This window comes from Falco peregrinus, chromosome 6 (assembly GCF_023634155.1).
Source record: "Falco peregrinus isolate bFalPer1 chromosome 6, bFalPer1.pri, whole genome shotgun sequence".
Lineage (NCBI taxonomy): Eukaryota > Metazoa > Chordata > Aves > Falconiformes > Falconidae > Falco > Falco peregrinus.
In genome coordinates this window covers 61,068,218-61,087,497 of record NC_073726.1, presented here as the reverse complement: position 1 = coordinate 61,087,497, position 19,280 = coordinate 61,068,218, and the positions used below count along the sequence as shown (strand labels likewise).

Here is a 19,280-nt window from a genome sequence, read left to right as displayed (position 1 = left end):
AAATGATGCATACCACGAGCTGCAAAAAATCTGTATCCGTCACTTCCCTCAATGAAACTGGGAAAAGGGTAGATAGTCAAGAGAGGTTTAGCCAATGATTTTACTGCACAAAGCAGTCAGTGTAGAAGCAGGCACAGGTTTCTGATTACTTGGATAGCACTTTGGCAGGCCTTGGCTGGTGCTGAGACTGAATGGTTCTGCTGCATTACTCTGTGCTTTCCTCACATCCACGTCTTGGCTGGTTTATTTTACCAGCTGTCCTACCTCCTGCAGAGTGAACAAGACAGAGCAATCCCAGCCAAGGAGAAGCAGGTCTGTCCTCCTAACAGAACAACACTCTTTTTACATACACACCCCCTAGGATATACTGGATTTGTGAGTCCAAAAGTTTTTCAACTAGATCAGCTGGTCTAATAAAATAATAGGCCTCCTGACAAAACTTGCTTCCCGTTGCACACAAGCCTCTAACTTAATCCAAACATTGACACATGAGATTGACTAAATCAGGTCACACGAGAAGGGAATGCAAAGGTAAATTCAAAGTGTATGAGAAAATTAGATGGTGATAACATGGGAGTAGAGAAGGGTGTCCTCACACAAGCTTGCAGCAGTGTCTTTCACTGCAAAGCAAGACCATGAACTGCTGCACAGTGGGGCATAATCACATGACACAGGTTCACAAAAGCTGTGACAAATTATTTTTTTCTGGTACACTTTCCTAGTACAGAAGTACGGTTCCTTTGTTCAAAATTCTTGCATTCATAGAATTGTAGAATCATAGAATGGGTTGGATTGGAAAGGACATTAAAGATCACCTTGTTCCAACCCCCCTGCCATGGGCAGGGACACCTTCCACTAGACCAGGTTGCTCAAAGTCCCATCCAACTTAGTCTTGACCACTTCCAGGGGTGGTGCATCCACAACTTCTCCGGGCACCCTGTTCCAATGACAGCCACTGCTCAGTTTCCTAGAAATAACAACACTGTTTCTCAAGTCAACGTCAAATCTTCCCAGTGCTGCATTAGGAAACTGTTTATTAGGGACCTATGGTAACTTTGTCCTTACCACTGAGGGAGGTGGCACATCCTTTTCTAACACGTCTGACAGTAATCACAGTACTTGCCTATGTACAAAACCATGCTAATTAAAAAGTAGCAAAAAGGTCTTGCTAGTTTCACCAGTGTTCCAACCTATAAGGTCATTCCTGGATTACTAATAAGTTTATTAATAACATTGTCCTGGACAATTTATTCCATAATCTGGCAGAAAACATATAAATGTATTTAAAAAAAAACAACCAGAAAACATACAAATGTATTTTAAAAACTCCAAAAACCCTCCCCTCTACTAAAAAAAACCCCAAATCCCACCACCCTTTGGTAGTCTTACTTCTGTGTTGGAATTATTATTATCAGGTCAGACTATAAACAATTGCAAATCCAAGATCTACTGAGTACCTCATAATACTGCTCTTTGGTGGATTTCTGAACTATAAGACAAACAAAATGGATTATCAATATTGCCTCAGTATCAGTTCTCTGAGGTATCTTTACAAAGTTACCCCACAATACTATACAAGAAAAAGTGGTTTCAGGGGAAAAAACATTCTGAAAACATAATCCATTTTGTGAAAAATTTTGAAAATCCCACCTTTAATTGGTTGTTCCATCTCTAGTTCTTATGCCTTTTTGGTTTTCTCTATTTTAAGCAAATCAAAATAAGTATTTTAAGGTGGCAATGTTATATATTATGCAGAACAGCCAGCTGGAGTCACAAACTTTTTCCAAAAAGTGTCCTAGTTTCTCCTGCACATGTGCCACTTTCTATCCTTATTATTAAAGGTCAATTAAAAATCAGTATAAAACCAGGAAGACAGATTTTTCTATCATTAAAGTACACAGACAACTTACTAGCTATTGATCTAGCAGGATTGCTAGAAGCATGAATGGAGGTGAGGTACCTCATTCTCATTGAATTTCATTCCCACTGAGGACAGAAAACAGCACAGACCAGAAAACGACCCTGCTTTGTAGTTAGTGTGTTCTTGTTTGCATCTTAAATGTATGCCAGGTGAGAAGCTGAAAGAACAAACAACTGAACTGCCATGGCAATAAAAGACAGTATCATTTCATATTCCTTTCTCACACCAACAAGCTTTACTTTTGCACTCCAAGGCTGACATTCTTGGTTTCATCAAAGCCCCAGGCCTGTCAGATGCTAGGACTGATTGCCTAAGGTCAGTCAGATGACTAAGGCAGACAGGGCTGAGGAGAAGGAACCATCAGCTGCCTGATACTCTAAATCAGAGCTGCCAGTTGCATTGTCAATGATAATAGATGGCAGACAAATTGCTCTGATTTTTATCTTCAGTAACTGAGCATGCATCGACTAATTCCTAAATCACTCTCTTAATTCTTTTGTCTTCTCAGAGATAATGTATTCAAATACTTTAAGTAGAGGGAAAAGATGAAAAACTCCTTTGTTTCAGTCTGTGTACCTGTCTCACCCTAATGAAGTACTCAGCAGTCTGTAGATACCACATTTTGTTTCTCCTTTGTGAACCCTCTGCAAAAACTTCAAATAAAACTTGCAATAAAGATTACAGCTGGAATCTGCCTAAGAACTAAGAAAGCTTCTGATGAAAAAAATAAGTCACTGTCATTGCCTTGTACAGGCTTAACACAGCCATAAACTACACTATCTTAAACTGACCAACCTCTGAAATAGAGCACCTCTGAAAAAGAATTTTATCCTTGTCTTGCCTTAGTCCTGCACAAAACTCTCCAGTTGAAGCCCACAGAAGAATTTTTTTTTGCTTCCCAAAATTCAGAAAAGAAACTTAATAGTTAACAAACACAAGACAAGCAGTTCTCAAACATGATAGCAAATATAGTGTCTACCCAACCTGAAGTCCAGAAAGAGCACTTTAGTTTCACAAATATCTTCTGCTGTTATCACAGAACTGGGACTGGATTTTTCAATTTCCCCCTTGCTCCATTGTTTCTAGTTACTCTGCAGCACGCTCAAGAACAGGTAGGTTTGCTGCAGCTCACTCAACAATGTCAAATCAAAAAGGACTCAACAGCTTCAAGATTTTAACCCTTCATATACACCAACATTCCATATGGAAAACCACCTCTGAGTGAAAAGGAATACAAAATTTCTATGGTTGATAGAAGAAAGATACTGGCAAGGATGCTTAAAGAAAACAGCAAATGACACAGACAGGAGTTTGCTAAATCATGTAAAAGCAGGTGATCTCCACCTCTCCACAACTACTGGAAATACCCATGGAAAAAGAAAAACTCCATTACGTTCCTGTTCATGGTCTTTCCTTTTCAGTGTGGAAAACAATGCTATTCGCTTCCAAACTCATCAGGCAGCAGGTGATTAGCTCAACGAAAACTTCAAACAGAATCCCTAGGAGGCAATGGCCACCTCTGCCCCCACAGGTTATATTTCTGAGTAGGACTGGGACCCTCACAGTATTTCAGAGGCTTTGCAAGGGCACTGTGTTACCACAGCTTTTCCCGAGCGTGGCTTGCCTACTGGTGCCCTTCATAACGTCTTTTAAAGACTTGGAGCAGAGTTGTCAGAGAATAAGTAACATAGCTGCAATGCCTACGGATTAACAACGGATAACTATGTTGGGAGGCAGTTGTCTGATGAGCTGAGGGAAGAAATCACTTTCCACTGTTTGGATCCACTGAGTTCATGTTGCTGACCTCTGTAACTGCCCTGTCCTAGCACCTGAGACAGGACTACCGGGTTCATTTTCACCAAAGTCCATTTAGCAAAAAGAATCAGTGTTCTTGTTCTAGCTCTGCACTGCACACTGCCCTCACAGCTAAGAATTGTGAGTGTGCTATTAAGCTGGTCCCCAAGAGACACGGGAAGAAGAAGAAACATTGAGACCTTGAACAGGAATGCAGAAGGCATTATTTGTCTGGGATCTGCCCAGATTCAGACCTGAGTCCATTATTTGTGTAGGTCTGTTCTAAGTTTTCTTCTCTGCTTTTCTTCCAGTCGTTTGGCTCGCTCTTTAGTCTCTTGCACAACCATGCAGTTACTTTCATGGAGCTGACAGCAGCATGAGGCACCGTCTCAACCTGTGCAGCCCCTACCGTGGTTCTGCATAAATTGCGGTCCTGTTAAGAAGTCAGTGTAGATCCCTAGAAGGTGGATGCAGTAATCTCACTAAGAAAAAACTGATGCCGTTGGTTGATGGTAAGATATAGGAAATTTTCCTCTAAGAATCTTCCTCCATGGGTGAAGTCTCTTTTTACTACCCAGAGAAATGTGATTTTGAACTGCTAACGCAAATATATCAAACTCTGCCTTTGATGTGCCACTTTAAAGACTTTTGCTCTGCACACAGCTCTCAGTAATTCAATACTGTAAAGAAGTATACAAATCCAAGAAAACACGGTGATAGCTAAAAACATCTGAAGCGACCTGGCAAACCCCAGAAAACCCACTGAAAGGTCCTTTGCTCCATATGACCAGATTTTAATCAGAAACAAAGAAGAGCCACATGAGTAAGCTTCAGACACTGCTTAAGGGTCATGCATAGACAGTCAACCTGAGGTGGTGTAAAGCAGAGCTCCACTAAATGTATTAGCTACAGAGCACTAGCTTAAAGGGCTTTAAAATACTTTTTAGGAGAAAAGTTGACCACCATCAAGCTGCAAGAAGTTAGAAGGTTCTTTCCACTGGCTTTGATTTGAACCTCCCCCCCCACTGGCACACTTAAAATGGTACTTTATACTTTCACAGAGCTGCTGCTGATACTCCAGCCTTCACACCCTTCTCCTCCTCCTTCCATCATTTCTCACATCTTTTAGTGTGACCCTAGCCATTCAAAATATCAGTTATCATAAGGATTAATACATACACATATAAATTTATTTATACATGTTATGAAATACACTCTTTGTAGTGGCAAATACAGAAAGCAAAATAATGGAAAAGGTCCGCTGGCTCACAACCTTATTACTACACTCAGCTTTCAGGAAAAAAATATTAATTCCATGAGGTATGTAACTGAACCAAAGAGACCTTTGCTTTTTATAGTTCTCCTCTGCCATGGGAAGCTGGCTGCAGGTCAACAGGGCTATAGCTATATTAAGTTTCAAATTTCTCAGGAGAAACCACAAGGTCTATCCGTAGGGTTTTACTTCGGTGGAATGGGTTTTATTGCTTATGTTCTACACTGATCATGTGGGGGAGAAAAACCATCAATAAAATACTCTGAGTTGAGAAATGACATTGTCTTTTACAATCATTCTGAGCTACTGATAAAGAGCTTCCTTTTGTCACCACACTGTAGATTATTTTAATGAATTAGACTTAAAAATAATTCGCCATTTCCTATAAGCATGAACTATACTGAAAGTCACAGATCTGTATACAACTATTTCTTCAAGCTTGTAAGCACACAGGTTTCCCAGACTGTTTTGACACAGTGCCCTTCCCAGCCTGAGGTTGACTTTACACGTGGCCATTGGAAGTCTCCTGCCTGCGGACTGAGACAAAATTAAAATGGTGGAGAAAAAATATTACTCAAGTAACAGTCCTTTTAGAAAGATATTTAAGGGAAAAAATAATGGTGGTTTTGGGTCATTTGAAACTTGCACAGACAAACTTGAAAGCTGTGGAAAATGTTTAATAAGTCTTTCATCATGATTGTTTCTTAGGAGGTTTTCCTGTTTAACACTTACTGCTCTGTGAAGAACGTGTCTAAACCTTACATTGTGTCATGTCTCATAAAGTTCAAAGGAAAAATTAGCAGAATGCCAGCAGAAATGCTGACCTGTAATTGGTGTAACTGGTTACCTAATAATGACTACTATAGCCAGCTCCTGAGAAATAGAACAATTTTATTTTGCACAATTAGTTTAGCTTGTGCAAACTACTGAAATGGTGCTTCTGCTGGTACACAACTGTACCCATGAACATTTCTCATACTAGGGAAGCCTCCTCCACCCTTCCTAAAAAGCAAAAAGTTGCCCTAGAGCCACTGGGAACACAGGAGGTAGCTGAGACAGGGACAACAACGCTGAAGGACAAAACATAGCAGGATGTCCATGGCCAGCGGAAAATGGTTATGATGTTGCGGCAGCAGCATGACTCACTTTGGATTCAACCCTCTTCAAGGGAGAGGAAAGCAAAGTTCTGACAGGGAAGGTGCTCCTGATCCCTCCTCATGTGTTCTCCTCCTTTCAATCCTCTTTGACCCTGCCTTTGCCACTTCCTTCCACTCTCATCCCCTTCTGTCGCAGCAACCTGCTGTTCTGGATTTATCCAGGATGTGGCCCCCTGAGATGGTGACTGCATAAGCACTTCTCAAAAAGGGGTAGTGGCAAACGGTGCAGTACGCTTCTCAGGAAATCATTTATTTTAATGCTTGCAGTTGAGGGCCTGGTATGTAACATCAAGCTGACTGTAATGGGCATCAGCTCTTCCATTTTTCAACGAGTGGTATTCCATTTCAGTAGTCTCTTTGCCTTTCCCTTTATAATCTTCATCAATACAATCCTTTCCACTGAGGAATTTATTGACATGTTGAAACCAGATGATGTTTGCCCTTCACTCTGAGATATATTTGACAGCAAACTCTAGAGTAAGGGAAATTTAGCAACCACATTTACTTGGGTTGGATGACCATGTTCAGATAGCATAAAGGAGATTTCATCTGTAGCCCAGAACAGAAGTTTTGAAGTTCCAGTCTCCTTCTTCTGACTGGCTCCATAGCTGTGGAAAGGACACAGATAGGGTGAAGGGTGAAGCAATGTGAATGGTGCCATAATAAGCAGTTCTACTTGGTGGCAGCTGTGCAAGCTAGGTCTTTCAAGCTCACTTTACCTATTATTTTAGGGCTATATTCTTAGAAAGTAACCCAGTTTTCCTGTACCTCATACTTCTATTATCCATGCAGAAGTGATGTAACTAAATATTATTAGAAAAACAGACAAGATGATCTGAGAATAAGCATTGCTTGAAAGTTACCTCTTAATTCACTGTTGTCTGAAATTTAATGTTAAAGTAAAAACTTGAATAAACTGTGCTTGTTACGTTTTTCCCCAATTGACATTACACTTCTGCAAAGTGTGTATTTCTAGATGAAGCTGCATGTGTTTTGGAAAAGATCCAAGATCTTTTTTCCAAGTATGACAGATAAGGGCTAACTAAAGCCCGTAAACTTAAGTTTGTGCCGCTTTCTACTTTTGCTGTGATCATTCAGTTCAGTAGCCCCCCTTAAAATACCGTGTTTCTTTATAAAACTAGACGCTTTCGGGGGCAGTGTCCTCCTTCAGCCCTTCCCCTAGCATATTTCTATGAACTTTGTCAACAGCAAAACGTCCAGCCATCACCAGGCTCTCCTCGGCGGTTTTGTTTTTAAGGTAACATCTAAACCGGTGTGACACTGAAGGGGAGCGAGAAGAGCGGCCCAGCCCTCCCCTCCGCACGGCAGCCGGCGCGATCCGTCACTGCTGCCAGTGGCTTATCGCCTCCCAGGCGCGGCGGGGACCAGCCGCTGAGGGGGACAGGCCACAGCTGACGGACAGCAGCAGAGGCGACCAGCGAGCGCCACCCGCCCGCCAGCCCTCTGCCACGTTGGGGGGGGGGAGGGTGTGTCCGGCTCCCGCCGGCGCATGCGCGGGCCCAGCGCGAACGCCCAATCATCGATGCCGCCGCGTGGCAAGCCGAGGCATCGATCAGCCGGCGCGCGGGGGTAACGCCACGGGCCGCGGGGGCGGGGCCGAGCGGGCTGAGGCGGTGCCGCGCCAACCAAAACAACGACACACCCCGGCAGCCCTTGCGGTCGTTCGCCGCCGCCACCTTCACCGCCGCCCGGCGGGGCCCGCTCGGGGCGCAGGCGACCCGCCGCCGCCGCCGCCATGAAGCTTCGTGTGCGGGTGCAGAAGCGAACGGCGCCCCTGGAGGTGCAGGGGGCGGAGCCAACGCTTGGGGAGCTGCGCGCGCAGCTGCGCCGGGCCCTGCTGCCCGCCTGGGGATACAGGTAGCGTGCGGAGCGAACCATCGCGGAGGGGTGTGGGGGGGGCGGCGACGGCGGCAGCGCGCGCCGGGGCTTGGGCCAGCGGGGCCGTACCACGCGGTGCGCGGAGAGGGGTGGGGCGGCCCAGCCTATCCCCCCCCACCCCGCCAGCTCCCCCGTGGCGGTGCTGCTGCCCCCTGCGGGGCGCGCGGCGGCGGTGCCGGGGCCGCTGCGGGCGGGGGAAGGGGCGGTGGGGCCGGCCGGGGCCCTTCCTCCTCTGGCCGAGCCGAGGGGCGCCGAGGGCGGGCGCCGAGCGGAGGGGGCAGAGCGGCCGCGGGGCGGGGGCGCCGAGCTGCGCTGCGGGCCGAGGCCGGCGGTGCGGGGGCTGGTAGGCCCGCGGGCACGGGCGCTGTCGCCCGGGGCTGGGCGGCCCCAGCGGCGGGTAAGGGGTTGCCGCCGGGGCTTGGCCCGGTCGGCGGGGGCACGCTGCCGAGGCTCCCGCAGGGCTGGGCAGGGGCTGCCGCGGAGCCGCTCCCCGCCACAGGCCCCGCGGCAGCGCCGGGGCCGGGAGCCGCGTCCCGACGGCCCGGGAGCGGCTGTGCGTCCCGGCTGGTCCCGCAGGGCCGGGGGTGACGCTGCCGGGGAGCGCGCAGCTGAGAGATACGGGTTGCGGCCCTGCCGGAGCGGACTTGAGTTTCCGTGTGGTGTCACGAAAATGGCCGTAGGGTGCCAGGCTTGCAGTTTTTCAGGCTTATTAGAAAACCTCTGGGTGTAAATTTCATAAACGTTTTATCTACGAGGAACTCCTGGCAGCCTTTACAGGAGGGTGACGTCTGCAAAACCGATTTAGGAAGCGCCTGCAGAAGGGGCTCGTTTTCTACTGGTGGCTGGAGGGTTTGTACCGACAGACCCGTACCTGGGTGCCAGTATTGATGCCTCACTGGCGGAGCGCCCGCCTGGAGCGCCGGGCCGTGCTGCGTGGCCCTGCCGGCAGCAGACACCTGAAGCCCGTGCTTGACTTGCCACCGTGGGTTTGCCCTACAGCTGATACTGGATAGCTGCTCCCATGCTACCCAGTTTAATTTCCTTTTATTTTTTTTAGTAAGCGCTTGCCCTGAAGCATCTTTTCTTAATACCCTCATTTGCAACTAGCATTCTGTAAGGCAGCTGCTGACTTTTTGAAATTAATGTTTTGCTTAATGAGAAAGCAAGATGGTTGAGTTTGGAGCGCTATCTTGTTTTTAAGTAATCTCAGGCGGTAGTTCATTTCAAGCTTGTTTTGCTAGGTGTGGCATCTTTTAATTTGGAGGGTACTTGTTAGCTTTCCTTCGTAATTGTTTTATGAGCAATTACTGGAAATGAAGTTATACCTATAGGCAGCTATGGCTACTTAAAATGTACTTGGAGAGAAATATGGGGGAAATAATTTTGTACCATATTTTTCCTCTCGCTATCCATTTAATATGTAGCTAGTTATTAATGGATTAAAACCCATGGCATGGTGTTATTGTATATGCAGTAAGCATTTCTAACTATACCTCTGTGTGCAGTGACCCAGATGCAGCCAGCCTTGCTTCCTTACTTTTTTTTGTTTTGCAGTTCTGATACAGAGTTTTCAATAACACTGAACAGAAGAGATCCTCTCACAGAAGATCAGAAGACCTTAGCTTCATATGGGATTGTTCCTGGTGATTTGATATGCCTATTACTACAAGAGGCAGATGGACAACCCCAGCTACCTCCTCCTACTGCTCCCCCACTTCAGAATGGTCATGAGCCATCCACCTTGATCCCCAACGAAACTCAGGCCAACAGTCCAAAAGAAGGGCAAAATGAACAATCTGACAACCAGAAAGCTCAGGTGGAAGTTCAGAAGAGTGGAGAGAGGGTAAGTACATGAGAATTGCCCTGCACAACACAAGGCAAAAAAAAGAAGGTATCTTGTTGAGTCAGTTGCTGTACTATATATTAGAGAATCTCTTCAGAATATTTGGCTACTTATACTTGTCTAATATGGAGCCAGTTATTTGGATGGAAATTTGGCTCTATTCATTGCATATTAGTTATGACACAGAAGTTAGTTCAGAGACCCTGAGATGTTTCATGTCTGACATTTTTACAGGTTTGAATGTTTTTGGTGGAACATGCATTTTTAGTAAGGAAGTTAGGATTATGTTTCTTACTGGAATCATTTTCCTGGAGAAGACAACACTGAGGCTAGGTGGTGGACAAATGCAACAGGCACTGTCTGTCGGAAACACCACTCACAAGATGAGCACACGATTCCTTTCTAATGAGTTATAACACTGCTCTGTGATTCAGGTGGCCTGCCATAGAGTGAGACCTGTCTTGTGCATGGAGGTTGTGTTGCTCTGGTAGCTCCTGCCTCATGCTTCATTGATGTACATCTGTAAGATCCCATATGCTTCATGCAGCTAATAGGCACATTTTTTGCATGTTACTCAGTGGTTTGTTTTCTGTATGACAGTACATGCAATAGTTAAGTAGCTAATGGCTCCCACCAGCCACTGGGCCCTGAGGTGAATGGAGTCTCCCTGGAGAAGACAACTGCAGGTACAGCGTAGTGCCATGGTCTATCTCATTATATGATCCTGTCCTTTTTAGGCAGGAGCTTGAGAAGCTGGGAAAAAATTGTCTTCCAACATTCTTTTGAAGCAAGTAGTTTTTTGCTTTGGAACTGATTTCAAGTACAAAATGTTTCTTAATGCAACCTTTTTATGAGGAAAATGGGCAAGCGGTCTCTTAAAAATACTAATTTAACGCATGAAAGTTAAGATTTAGGATAAAAAGGGTTGTGAGAAATGTGAGAAAATGTAGCTGGACTGTTGTCTCTTTGATACTTGTCAGGAGCGATAATCCTTACATGGTGCTGCAGGCACGCAGGCTCCTTATGTCTGTCAGTTAGACTGTAGTAAGCTGTGCTGAAGTATCTGTTTCGTATCTGTTTAATATTCTAAGGCAAGTTGAAAGATTCTCACACCTTCCTCCAAAATTGTAGTGAAAGATGGCAAGAAAATTTCTAAGCAACTAAGTGTCATTGGAGAAGAGCTCTAGGAGTCTGAAAATCTTATGTTTAACTGGGGCTATGTACATTGCTGTTAATGAGAGAAAAGGAGTTCCAAGGGTGGGTGGCGCTGCCAGCCTCATACAAAATATAAGGGTGTCTTGTGCCATTGGACGTGGATGTTGGGGAGAATTAGCTACAGCTCTTTTAGACTCTTCCCCCTGCTCCTTTCATGACCCTTCCCGTACATAAATCTGCTTATAGTTTTCATTCACTACTTTTTCCTTTTTTTTAATGTGTCTTTGAGTAGTTTTATTTATGTAGAGGCATAATTTTATGAACAAAAGTATGTTTTGCTTTCCCTTGAAGGCAGGATCCAGCCTAGAATTTCCTTCTGAGTTAGTCCCAGAAGATGTTGACCTGGAAGAAGGTACAGGTTCCTATCCTTCTGAACCCATGCTGTGCAGTGAAGCTGCTGATGGTGAAATACCACATTCCTTAGAGATGCTCTACCTTTCTGCTGAGTGTACCAGTGCCACTGATGCCTTGATTGTGCTAGTACATCTTCTCATGATGGAGACAGGCTATGTACCTCAGGTAGGTGCACAAACAAGCAGGAAACTTCTTGGTCAGTATGAGAAATCTGTGGGATACCATGGGAATGTGTGATACAAGATGCATCTGAAGCTCCATTTCTGCCTTTCTGTATGTCAGTCAGCAGCAGGGGCTGCTGAGGTGTCAGCTGCTTTAATTTCCCTGACCAGTAAGCCTTAAGGCTAAAGACTAGAGCAGCTTTCAGGTGTGAGAGAAGAGGTCTGTCCCTATGTTTCTTTCAGGCCTCAGCGTCACTGGGACCCAGCTGATAACCTGTTTCTGCTTTATACTGTTGAGCTTGTGTAGACATGTAGCACTTCTGTGTAGATTGTAGCATTTTTTTTGAAGTGCTGCCTTAAGCATCAGCATCATCTCGATGGTATCCTGTTCAAATGGTGGTTGAAAAGGTGTAGTCTGCCAGAATATTGTCTCCCATTCCATATTAACTTCAGCTGTGTTAAATTAGGCTTTGGTTCCACTAACCCACAGAAGTATTGTACTTGAGCACCTATGGCAGTACTTCTGTACAATGTACGAATTCACCTTTTCCCCTTAGATTTTCAAGATTTGCATTGCATGTTTATGGATATGTGGCTGAACATGTCAGAAAAGGCTTGATCTCAGAGGAGGCATTCAAATTCTCATGGTTTTTCTTGCGGTGAGGCTAACTAAGCCTGTGTAGGGGGTTGGTTAAATGTCCAATTACCCGATACCAGTTTAATTCATCTGTTCAGTTAGTTGTGTGCCCATAGCCTGAAATACTATCTGAACAATACATTTGCCACTGGGAAGAAAGTTTATGTCAGTGAGTAGGCTTGGAAGTAGGGAAGATGATTGCTGTGCAGATTTAAGAGGAAAAAAAAGTCTGCTTGTACTTGTGGTTATGTTGTATTCCCCTCTGGGGTTTCATCTGACCCTCTTTATACTGAAATTGAAAGGAAAAACTGTTAGTCGACTCAGATTTTTGAATTAATTTCAAGCTATGATTCTTCAAGACCTGTCAGACATTGCAAGTTCACAGAAAAGGTGCAATAAGATGTTTTTTGTGCAGCAGATTAACGTACATGCAAGAGTTGTCAGAATGCTGGAATGGATGTCAGAACGAAGTACGTGTCTCAGAGAAACGGGTGTGAACGCTCACTGAACGACCTTTCCTGTCATACTGGAACAGGACAAGGAATCACTAAATTTCACCTTAGATTTGCTGTTAGTCTTGGGGAAGATACTATATAATCAGGCAATTATAGTCTGTGTCATAATGTGCATTGGGACTTAACTAAGAGTTGAATCGCAGGCATCATTCTGGCATTCCCTAACTTTTGAGCTTTTTTTTTTTATGTTTTCACCCCTTAGTCTTGGTACATTGCTAAAGTATGGCAGTGTGTTATCTCTTTGCATTTTTAGGGGACAGAAGCCAAGGCAGTATCTATGCCAGAGAAATGGAGAGGAAACGGTGTTTATAAGCTACAGTATACACATCCCCTTTGTGAAGAAGGTTCTGCTGGTTTGACTTGTGTGCCTTTGGGAGATCTTGTTGTTATTAATGGTAAGTTATACAGTTTCTATCCTGGATGCACATTGGTAAATATCACCGTTGTTTAGCAAGAGAAAACTTAAATGTGCTTTTGTGCACTTGGTTTAGAGCTGCACCCTGATTATCCAGGTTGTTGAGGTGCAAGAGATCCCACTTCCTGATGCTGAATATTCTTGGCATTCCCTGTCTCTGTATTAACTATTTCTCTCCCTTTAATCATAACAGATGAATCCTTAGGGGGTTCAGCTGGCCTTTTCATTGCGATGTTGTAGAAATCTGTTTCTTATCTCATTTCATAGAAACTTTGGTATACATTGTCAAACATTAGAAGAAGTAGATTTGCTCCAGCTACAATATTTTTGTCCTGTCTCATGTTCTTTGCAAGACTTATAAACAACATCCAGACTATGTATTCTTTAGCTTTAATGTATAATCTTTCCGAAGATTATAAATTATAATCTTATATATATGATATATATGTAATATTATAAAGCTATCAGTTTAACCATGGTCTCAAAATTGTATTTAGTTTAAGCTATTCGGTCCAGAAAATTTAGGGAAGTCTTAATTTTTTTTGAAGCAACTTCCAAATCACTTGATTTTTTTTTTTTTTTTAGTTTCTTTTGTTTGTCTTTTTTGCTTGTGTTTTTTTCTCTGTTTTTCATGTGTTCTTCAGCACTTGAGCAGTTTCACATTTTTGCAGAACCAATAGTAAATTAGGACTTGATTCTAATTTCAAGATGTCTTTGATTAAAAAAATTATATTTATTTGTAAAAAACTTGTTACTGATTATGCCAATTTGTATAAGCACATATGTTTTCTCAGAACATATACACATTCTGATCAAATGTTTTAATCGAGTCATGTTATGGTTAGATTTAGGCCAGTGTTACAACTGGCATGCATATTGTGTTCATATAGTAAGCTTGTTGAATCTTTCTCTAGTTAATATTTCTTTAATGACTGTGTTGTAGTAATGGCTCTCTGTATACCTCTCTTAGCTGTGTTACATCTCTTTCCATGTGACAGAATTGCTGAAGGCAATGCTTGGTTTCTGTCACCAAGGTCTTTGTTCATTCCTTGCTATTTTAAGTTCCATTTTATTTTTCTGAAATTTTTATTTGTCTAGCTGCTTGCTATAGTTGAGTCTTTTCCTTGAGGGGTTCTGGTAAGGGAGTAAAGTGAAACACCTCTGAAGGGTAAGGCAGTAATGAAGTGGTCTTTGTTATCTCTCAATGTGTTCTAAATTTTGAAATGTCTTTTTTTGTTTTATTTGCAGCAACATTAAAAATCAACAAAGAGATTAAAGGTGTTAAGAGAATACAACTATTGCCAGCATCGTTTGTTTGCTTTCAGGAGCCAGGTATGATTGAGCTATGATACTTCATAGCAGTAAACTGAAAAAGAAGTGACACAGTGGGTAAGGATATACTTCAGCAGAATGTTTAATAGGTACAGAATAGCAGAAAGAATAAAAATGTTGTTACCATTTTGGTTAGTCATAGCTTTGAGGTGAAAGGCATTTGGAGTGTAGCCATTTACTCACATTTTGTTGTTAAAACAATTTGAATTTCTTGGATTGACAGTTGAAGGGAAGAACCTTGCAAAGCCCGAGTCATCCTTTCACCCGTATGCTTGTTATTTATGAGGTCCTGAGCGTGTGTGTGAATCTCTGGGGCAGCAATGCTGCGTTATAGCCCCTTTCTGTCTGGCAGTTCAGGACTTCGGAAGCTGATGGTACCTACACTGTTGTTGTGGCACTGTAACTGTTACATTCTTTTTGTCAGAAAACGTGTGCTGACCACATAGCTCTCTCCAGAATGCCAAAATTAGAAGGAAAACTAAGGTGGGGGAGAAGACAAGGGCAGATAGATGTGGATCCTTGTGAGCACAGACCTGACTAGCCTTTTGTTCTGTGAAGTAAATGGACTATTTTGTCAGCAGTTCAGGCTGACTCAGTGTCTGGGTAGCCCCAGTCACTGATGTACAAGTCTAGTTGAAAGGCTTTAGAAGAATTAAATGAGCACTGAAATGTGTCCAATACAATGTCAAGAGCCTTCTGGCTCCCCTTTCTGCAGAGAACAGAATGGAAAAACATTTCTGTCAGAAAGTTGAATATTGCAGGCGTTTACAACATAGGTGCATGCTACACATTAGCTTTGAAATCTGGCAAAGGAAGCTCTGACAGCTTGAGAGTCAGTTTGTTTGTGAAGAATTCAAGTGTTTCTCTTAATGGTGCTTTTTAAGGCCAGAGGAAAGCCTAGGCTGGCCACGGAACTGCTCTGTAGTTGTTGATCAATTACTTACTGCATGATTGTTACACTCTGAACAGCTGAAATGGCTAAATGGCTGAAAAGCTGCTCCAATCAAGATTACAAGCAGATTTAAATTCCGTGTTTAAGAAAATCATAATTCTTCTGCTCTGACATAATTTTTGCATTTATGAATTCAAGCTTTTTACCTCTCTTCTTTGATAGAAAAAGTTGCAGGTGTTTACAGAGACTTGCAGAAATTATCCCGTCTCTTTAAAGACCAGCTGGTTTACTCTCTTCTGGCTGCTGCCCGACAAGGTGAGAGAAAATATTTACAATTAAGAGATGGTACTTCATTTTTGAGGATGCAAGAAAGGGGGGTTCTGTCTGAAGCCTTGAAGGGAAAGTGTAAGAAACAGCTGTTCAGTGATGGATATATAAAGAATAAGCATAAAGTAATTTATACATTCTAAAGGAATGATATTAATCTTTGTAGCTTAGAAAATGTTAATATAATGATAATTTCCTGGTTTAAATTTTTGATTGCTGTAGTGTCACAGAAGAGACTGGAGTAGCTGTTTTCCACATTTAGTGATGAGAAGATCATACCACAATAATTTTGTGGCAGTAATTTTGTAGTTTTGATCCATTTCTTTGTCAAAGCAGAAAAATTTATAGAGCATCATATTTGGAAGTCTAACCCCAAGAATGATCTTCTCACTGACTGGTCATTGAGGGCTTGGAAAGGATGGAGGAAGTAACCCAAGCTGGCGTTTGTGAGGCAGTAGGAAGCCAGGCTTTCTCTGCATAGATATTGCCATAAAAGGTCTCAGCTTTATTTTCTGAAGACTATTCAGTAGAATTCCCTCTAGATTTCAGTGCAGGAAGGTTTTATGTGAAGCATGTGCTCTGTATTTAATGTGGTTTTTGTGGGCTTGTGAAATTTGGCACGTGGTGGTGAGTTGTTTTTTTTTTTTTTACCTATTCTTTTGTTCTGTAGCCTATAAACATAGTTAGGTGCGTGGAATGTTTCTTAGGCTTAGTAGCCAATATCGGTCAGTATAAAGTGTCATTTGCCCTGTTTTGTGCACTCTAAATATACTTAAGAGTTGCAAGAAATGTGTTTTATAAGAAGTCACGTCACAGTACTTTCTGAGAGAAGTGGTGTAACTCAGACATCAAAGGGAAATGATTTAAGGGAAAGGTTATAATGTCCGTCCTTTCTTTTAGGATTTCTAGAGAGAGAGTAAACTGCACCACTTAAGTAATGCTGTAATGCTTCTATTTTCTCCACTTTGTAGCTCTGAACTTGCCGGATGTGTTTGGGTTAGTGGTCCTTCCTCTGGAGCTCAAGCTTCGGATTTTCAGACTTCTGGATGTCCGTTCACTCATCTCTCTTTCTGCTGTTTGCCATGATCTTTACACAGCTTCAAATGACCAGCTTCTGTGGAGGTTTATCTATCTGCGAGATTTCCGAGGTAGTGTTGAGACACATGTTTTTCTAGTTACATTCTGATGTGAACAGAGGGATTAGGTCTGGCAGATTCTGATAAGGTGCTCCTCAGGCAACTACTTCTGATTTTTTTTTAAAACACTTTCATTTGTGATGTTAACCAGTACAGTTGGGTCAGGTATAATTCTGGTGGATGCAGTTTTCTGCCAGGAAAATGGTTGACAAGTCTGCTGAGCCATTACTGATGGACCACATAGTTCTTCCCATTGTGTGGGGCAGACTTCCCTTGTTTTCATGTTTCCCTGGCTACCTTGGTGTGCCAGCCATTACAGATATTAGGAATCGGAGGAGAGATACTCCTGCTGTAATTTCTCACAAGAGATTGAAGAAATAAGGTGATCAAGGGAAGTGCAGTGAGAAGTTGGAGATGGGGACAGTGTTTCAGGGATTTCTCTACTAGAGTCACTTTTGGAGATGACGCTTTACATAGAATGGGTGTGCAAGTAGATTACCTGTTGGATGGTCCTGGAGATTTAAGTTGTTTAGCATGCATTATCTTTATGAAAAATGTATTGACCAAAAGTGTTTTCTCATCTCTTGCTTTTTCTGCAAGTTTTGACTAAACTGTGGGCATCTGTGGCATGAATGCCATTTAATAATAAAATAGATTGCTCCTCTTAATTTTTTGTTTCTCTTTGTAGATCCTATTGCAAGGCCCCGTGACACAGACTGGAAAGAAGTAGGTGGTGCTTTTATTTTAGTCTCCACAGGCTAAGTTGAAAATAAAGCATAGACTTTGGGAGGCAGTAAATTTTAATTAATTTTTAGTCTTAAAAGTGTGGTGTTCTGTGTACACATGCAGAGTTTGGTCAGAGTAGGAGAAAACGGCATCAAAAGTTAAATGTGCATACCCAGATCATGGGTCAGAGGTCTTCCAGAGACACTGCTTGCTCTTTGGCAGACAGGGGAGCTGCTGTTGGGGGTTTTCAGGCTGGTGAGGAGTGTTTTTGTGAGAAGTGCTGCAGAACTGAATGCAACTGCTGAACCTGGAGCACAGAGCACTTAGGGAGCTTTAAAATGCTTTGTTTCTGTCTGCAGCTATACAAGAAGAAGTTGAAACAGAAGAAGGAAGCCCTGAGATGGAGGCACATGATGTTTCTGCCCCCTACACCTCATCCAATCCCCTTTCATCCCAACCCGTTCTATCCTAATCCCTTTCCTCCCAACCCATTCCCATCAAACCCAATCTATCCCCCAGTGATCATTGGTGGAGAGTATGATGAGAGACCAACACTTCCATATGTTGGAGACCCAATTAACTCACTCATTCCTGGCCCAGGAGAAGCACCAGGGCAGTTTCCTCCATTCAGACCACATTTTGACCCAATTGGTTCCTTGCCAGGAGCAAACCCTACACTTCCAGGACGAGCTGGTCCCAATGACAGGTTTCCACCTAGACCCAGCCGGGGCCGCCCCACGGACATTCGCCGTGCGTTCATTTGATTGCTGCGTTTTCCTTCAGTGAGTTTTCTAGTCCCTGAGCTTGCTTTCTAACTGCAGGAGGTTGCAAATCCTAGGCACTAACATCTGCCTTCTCTTGTGATTGTGGCAAGAACATGTGTGCATGGTAATGTTTCAGCCACAAAGGCTGGGTTTGTTTTATGCTCTGGTAGTAACTGTACTGGCTGGCACTAAGGTCGATTTTGCAAAAAAGAGCTACAATTTAGAACAGTTTGTTCTGCTACCTGTCCCGTCCCGTGTCCCCCCCGCCCTGCCCCCGCCCCTCTTGCCCTTACTCATCTGTGAAGTGCTAGTTGGAGACCGGAAGGACACTGGCCAAATATTTGCTGCATCTGATAAAGAGCACTTTAAATACAAATATACTTGTCTGTCTTATTTGAAGAGTTTTATTAAGTTGTCAGGAAAAATGATGTTTAAAATCTACCTGGCTAATAATCTTTATTAACAAAAATGTCTACTGTGTTCCATGTATAACAGATACTACCACTGTTACAGTAGATAGGCGTTCATGGAAATTTTCAAAGATGACATTTCCTTTTTCCTTCAATGTTTTATTAGGTAAAAAGCATTTTTGTATTTAATTGTTACTTAATACACAAAGAATACAGGGAAGGGATTTTCTTTACAGTGGAAATATTAGAACACAAATCAATTAGTTTTACAAACAACTGAGTAGAGTCATGCTACAGTGCAACTTGGAAGTCTGAACAGAAGCAGAGCAATTTCACAGAGAACCAGCAGCAAAACTTTTGTCTTTCTCCTTGACTTTACAAATAAGGAGCTGTAGTACATGGCTGCATTTACTGTGTGTGAACTAAAACTGGTGCAAACGTCTTTCCTCCTGCCTAAAGTAAGGAATTAAATAGGTTAACCTGTTTGCAGTGGAAATCGGACTGCAGCA

General features: G+C 43.0%; 1 protein-coding gene across 1 annotated transcript; it reads left to right on the top strand.

Moving 5' to 3' along the window:
* Window positions 1-7,729: 7,729 nt before the first annotated feature.
* FBXO7 (F-box protein 7) lies at window positions 7,730-18,737 on the top strand. Its single transcript, XM_055809186.1, has 9 exons — window positions 7,730-8,023; window positions 9,599-9,887; window positions 11,394-11,621; window positions 13,023-13,164; window positions 14,433-14,516; window positions 15,631-15,723; window positions 16,707-16,883; window positions 17,560-17,597; window positions 17,957-18,737. Exons 1-9 carry the CDS (start codon window positions 7,902-7,904, stop codon window positions 18,359-18,361), a joined length of 1,578 nt encoding a protein of 525 aa, XP_055665161.1. The 5' UTR covers window positions 7,730-7,901; the 3' UTR covers window positions 18,362-18,737.
* Window positions 18,738-19,280: the final 543 nt, after the last annotated feature.

What these genes read in the sequence shown, in the direction of transcription:
- FBXO7 (XM_055809186.1), top strand. Translation starts at nt 7,902, where the DNA reads ATGAAGCTTCGTGTGCGGGTGCAGAAGCGAACGGCGCCCCTGGAGGTG. An exon ending in AGACAGGCTATGTACCTCAG is followed by an intron (nt 11,622 to 13,022) that starts GTAGGTGCACAA and finishes TTGCATTTTTAG; the next exon opens with GGGACAGAAGCCAAGGCAGT. An exon ending in CTATCTGCGAGATTTCCGAG is followed by an intron (nt 16,884 to 17,559) that starts GTAGTGTTGAGA and finishes TTCTCTTTGTAG; the next exon opens with ATCCTATTGCAAGGCCCCGT.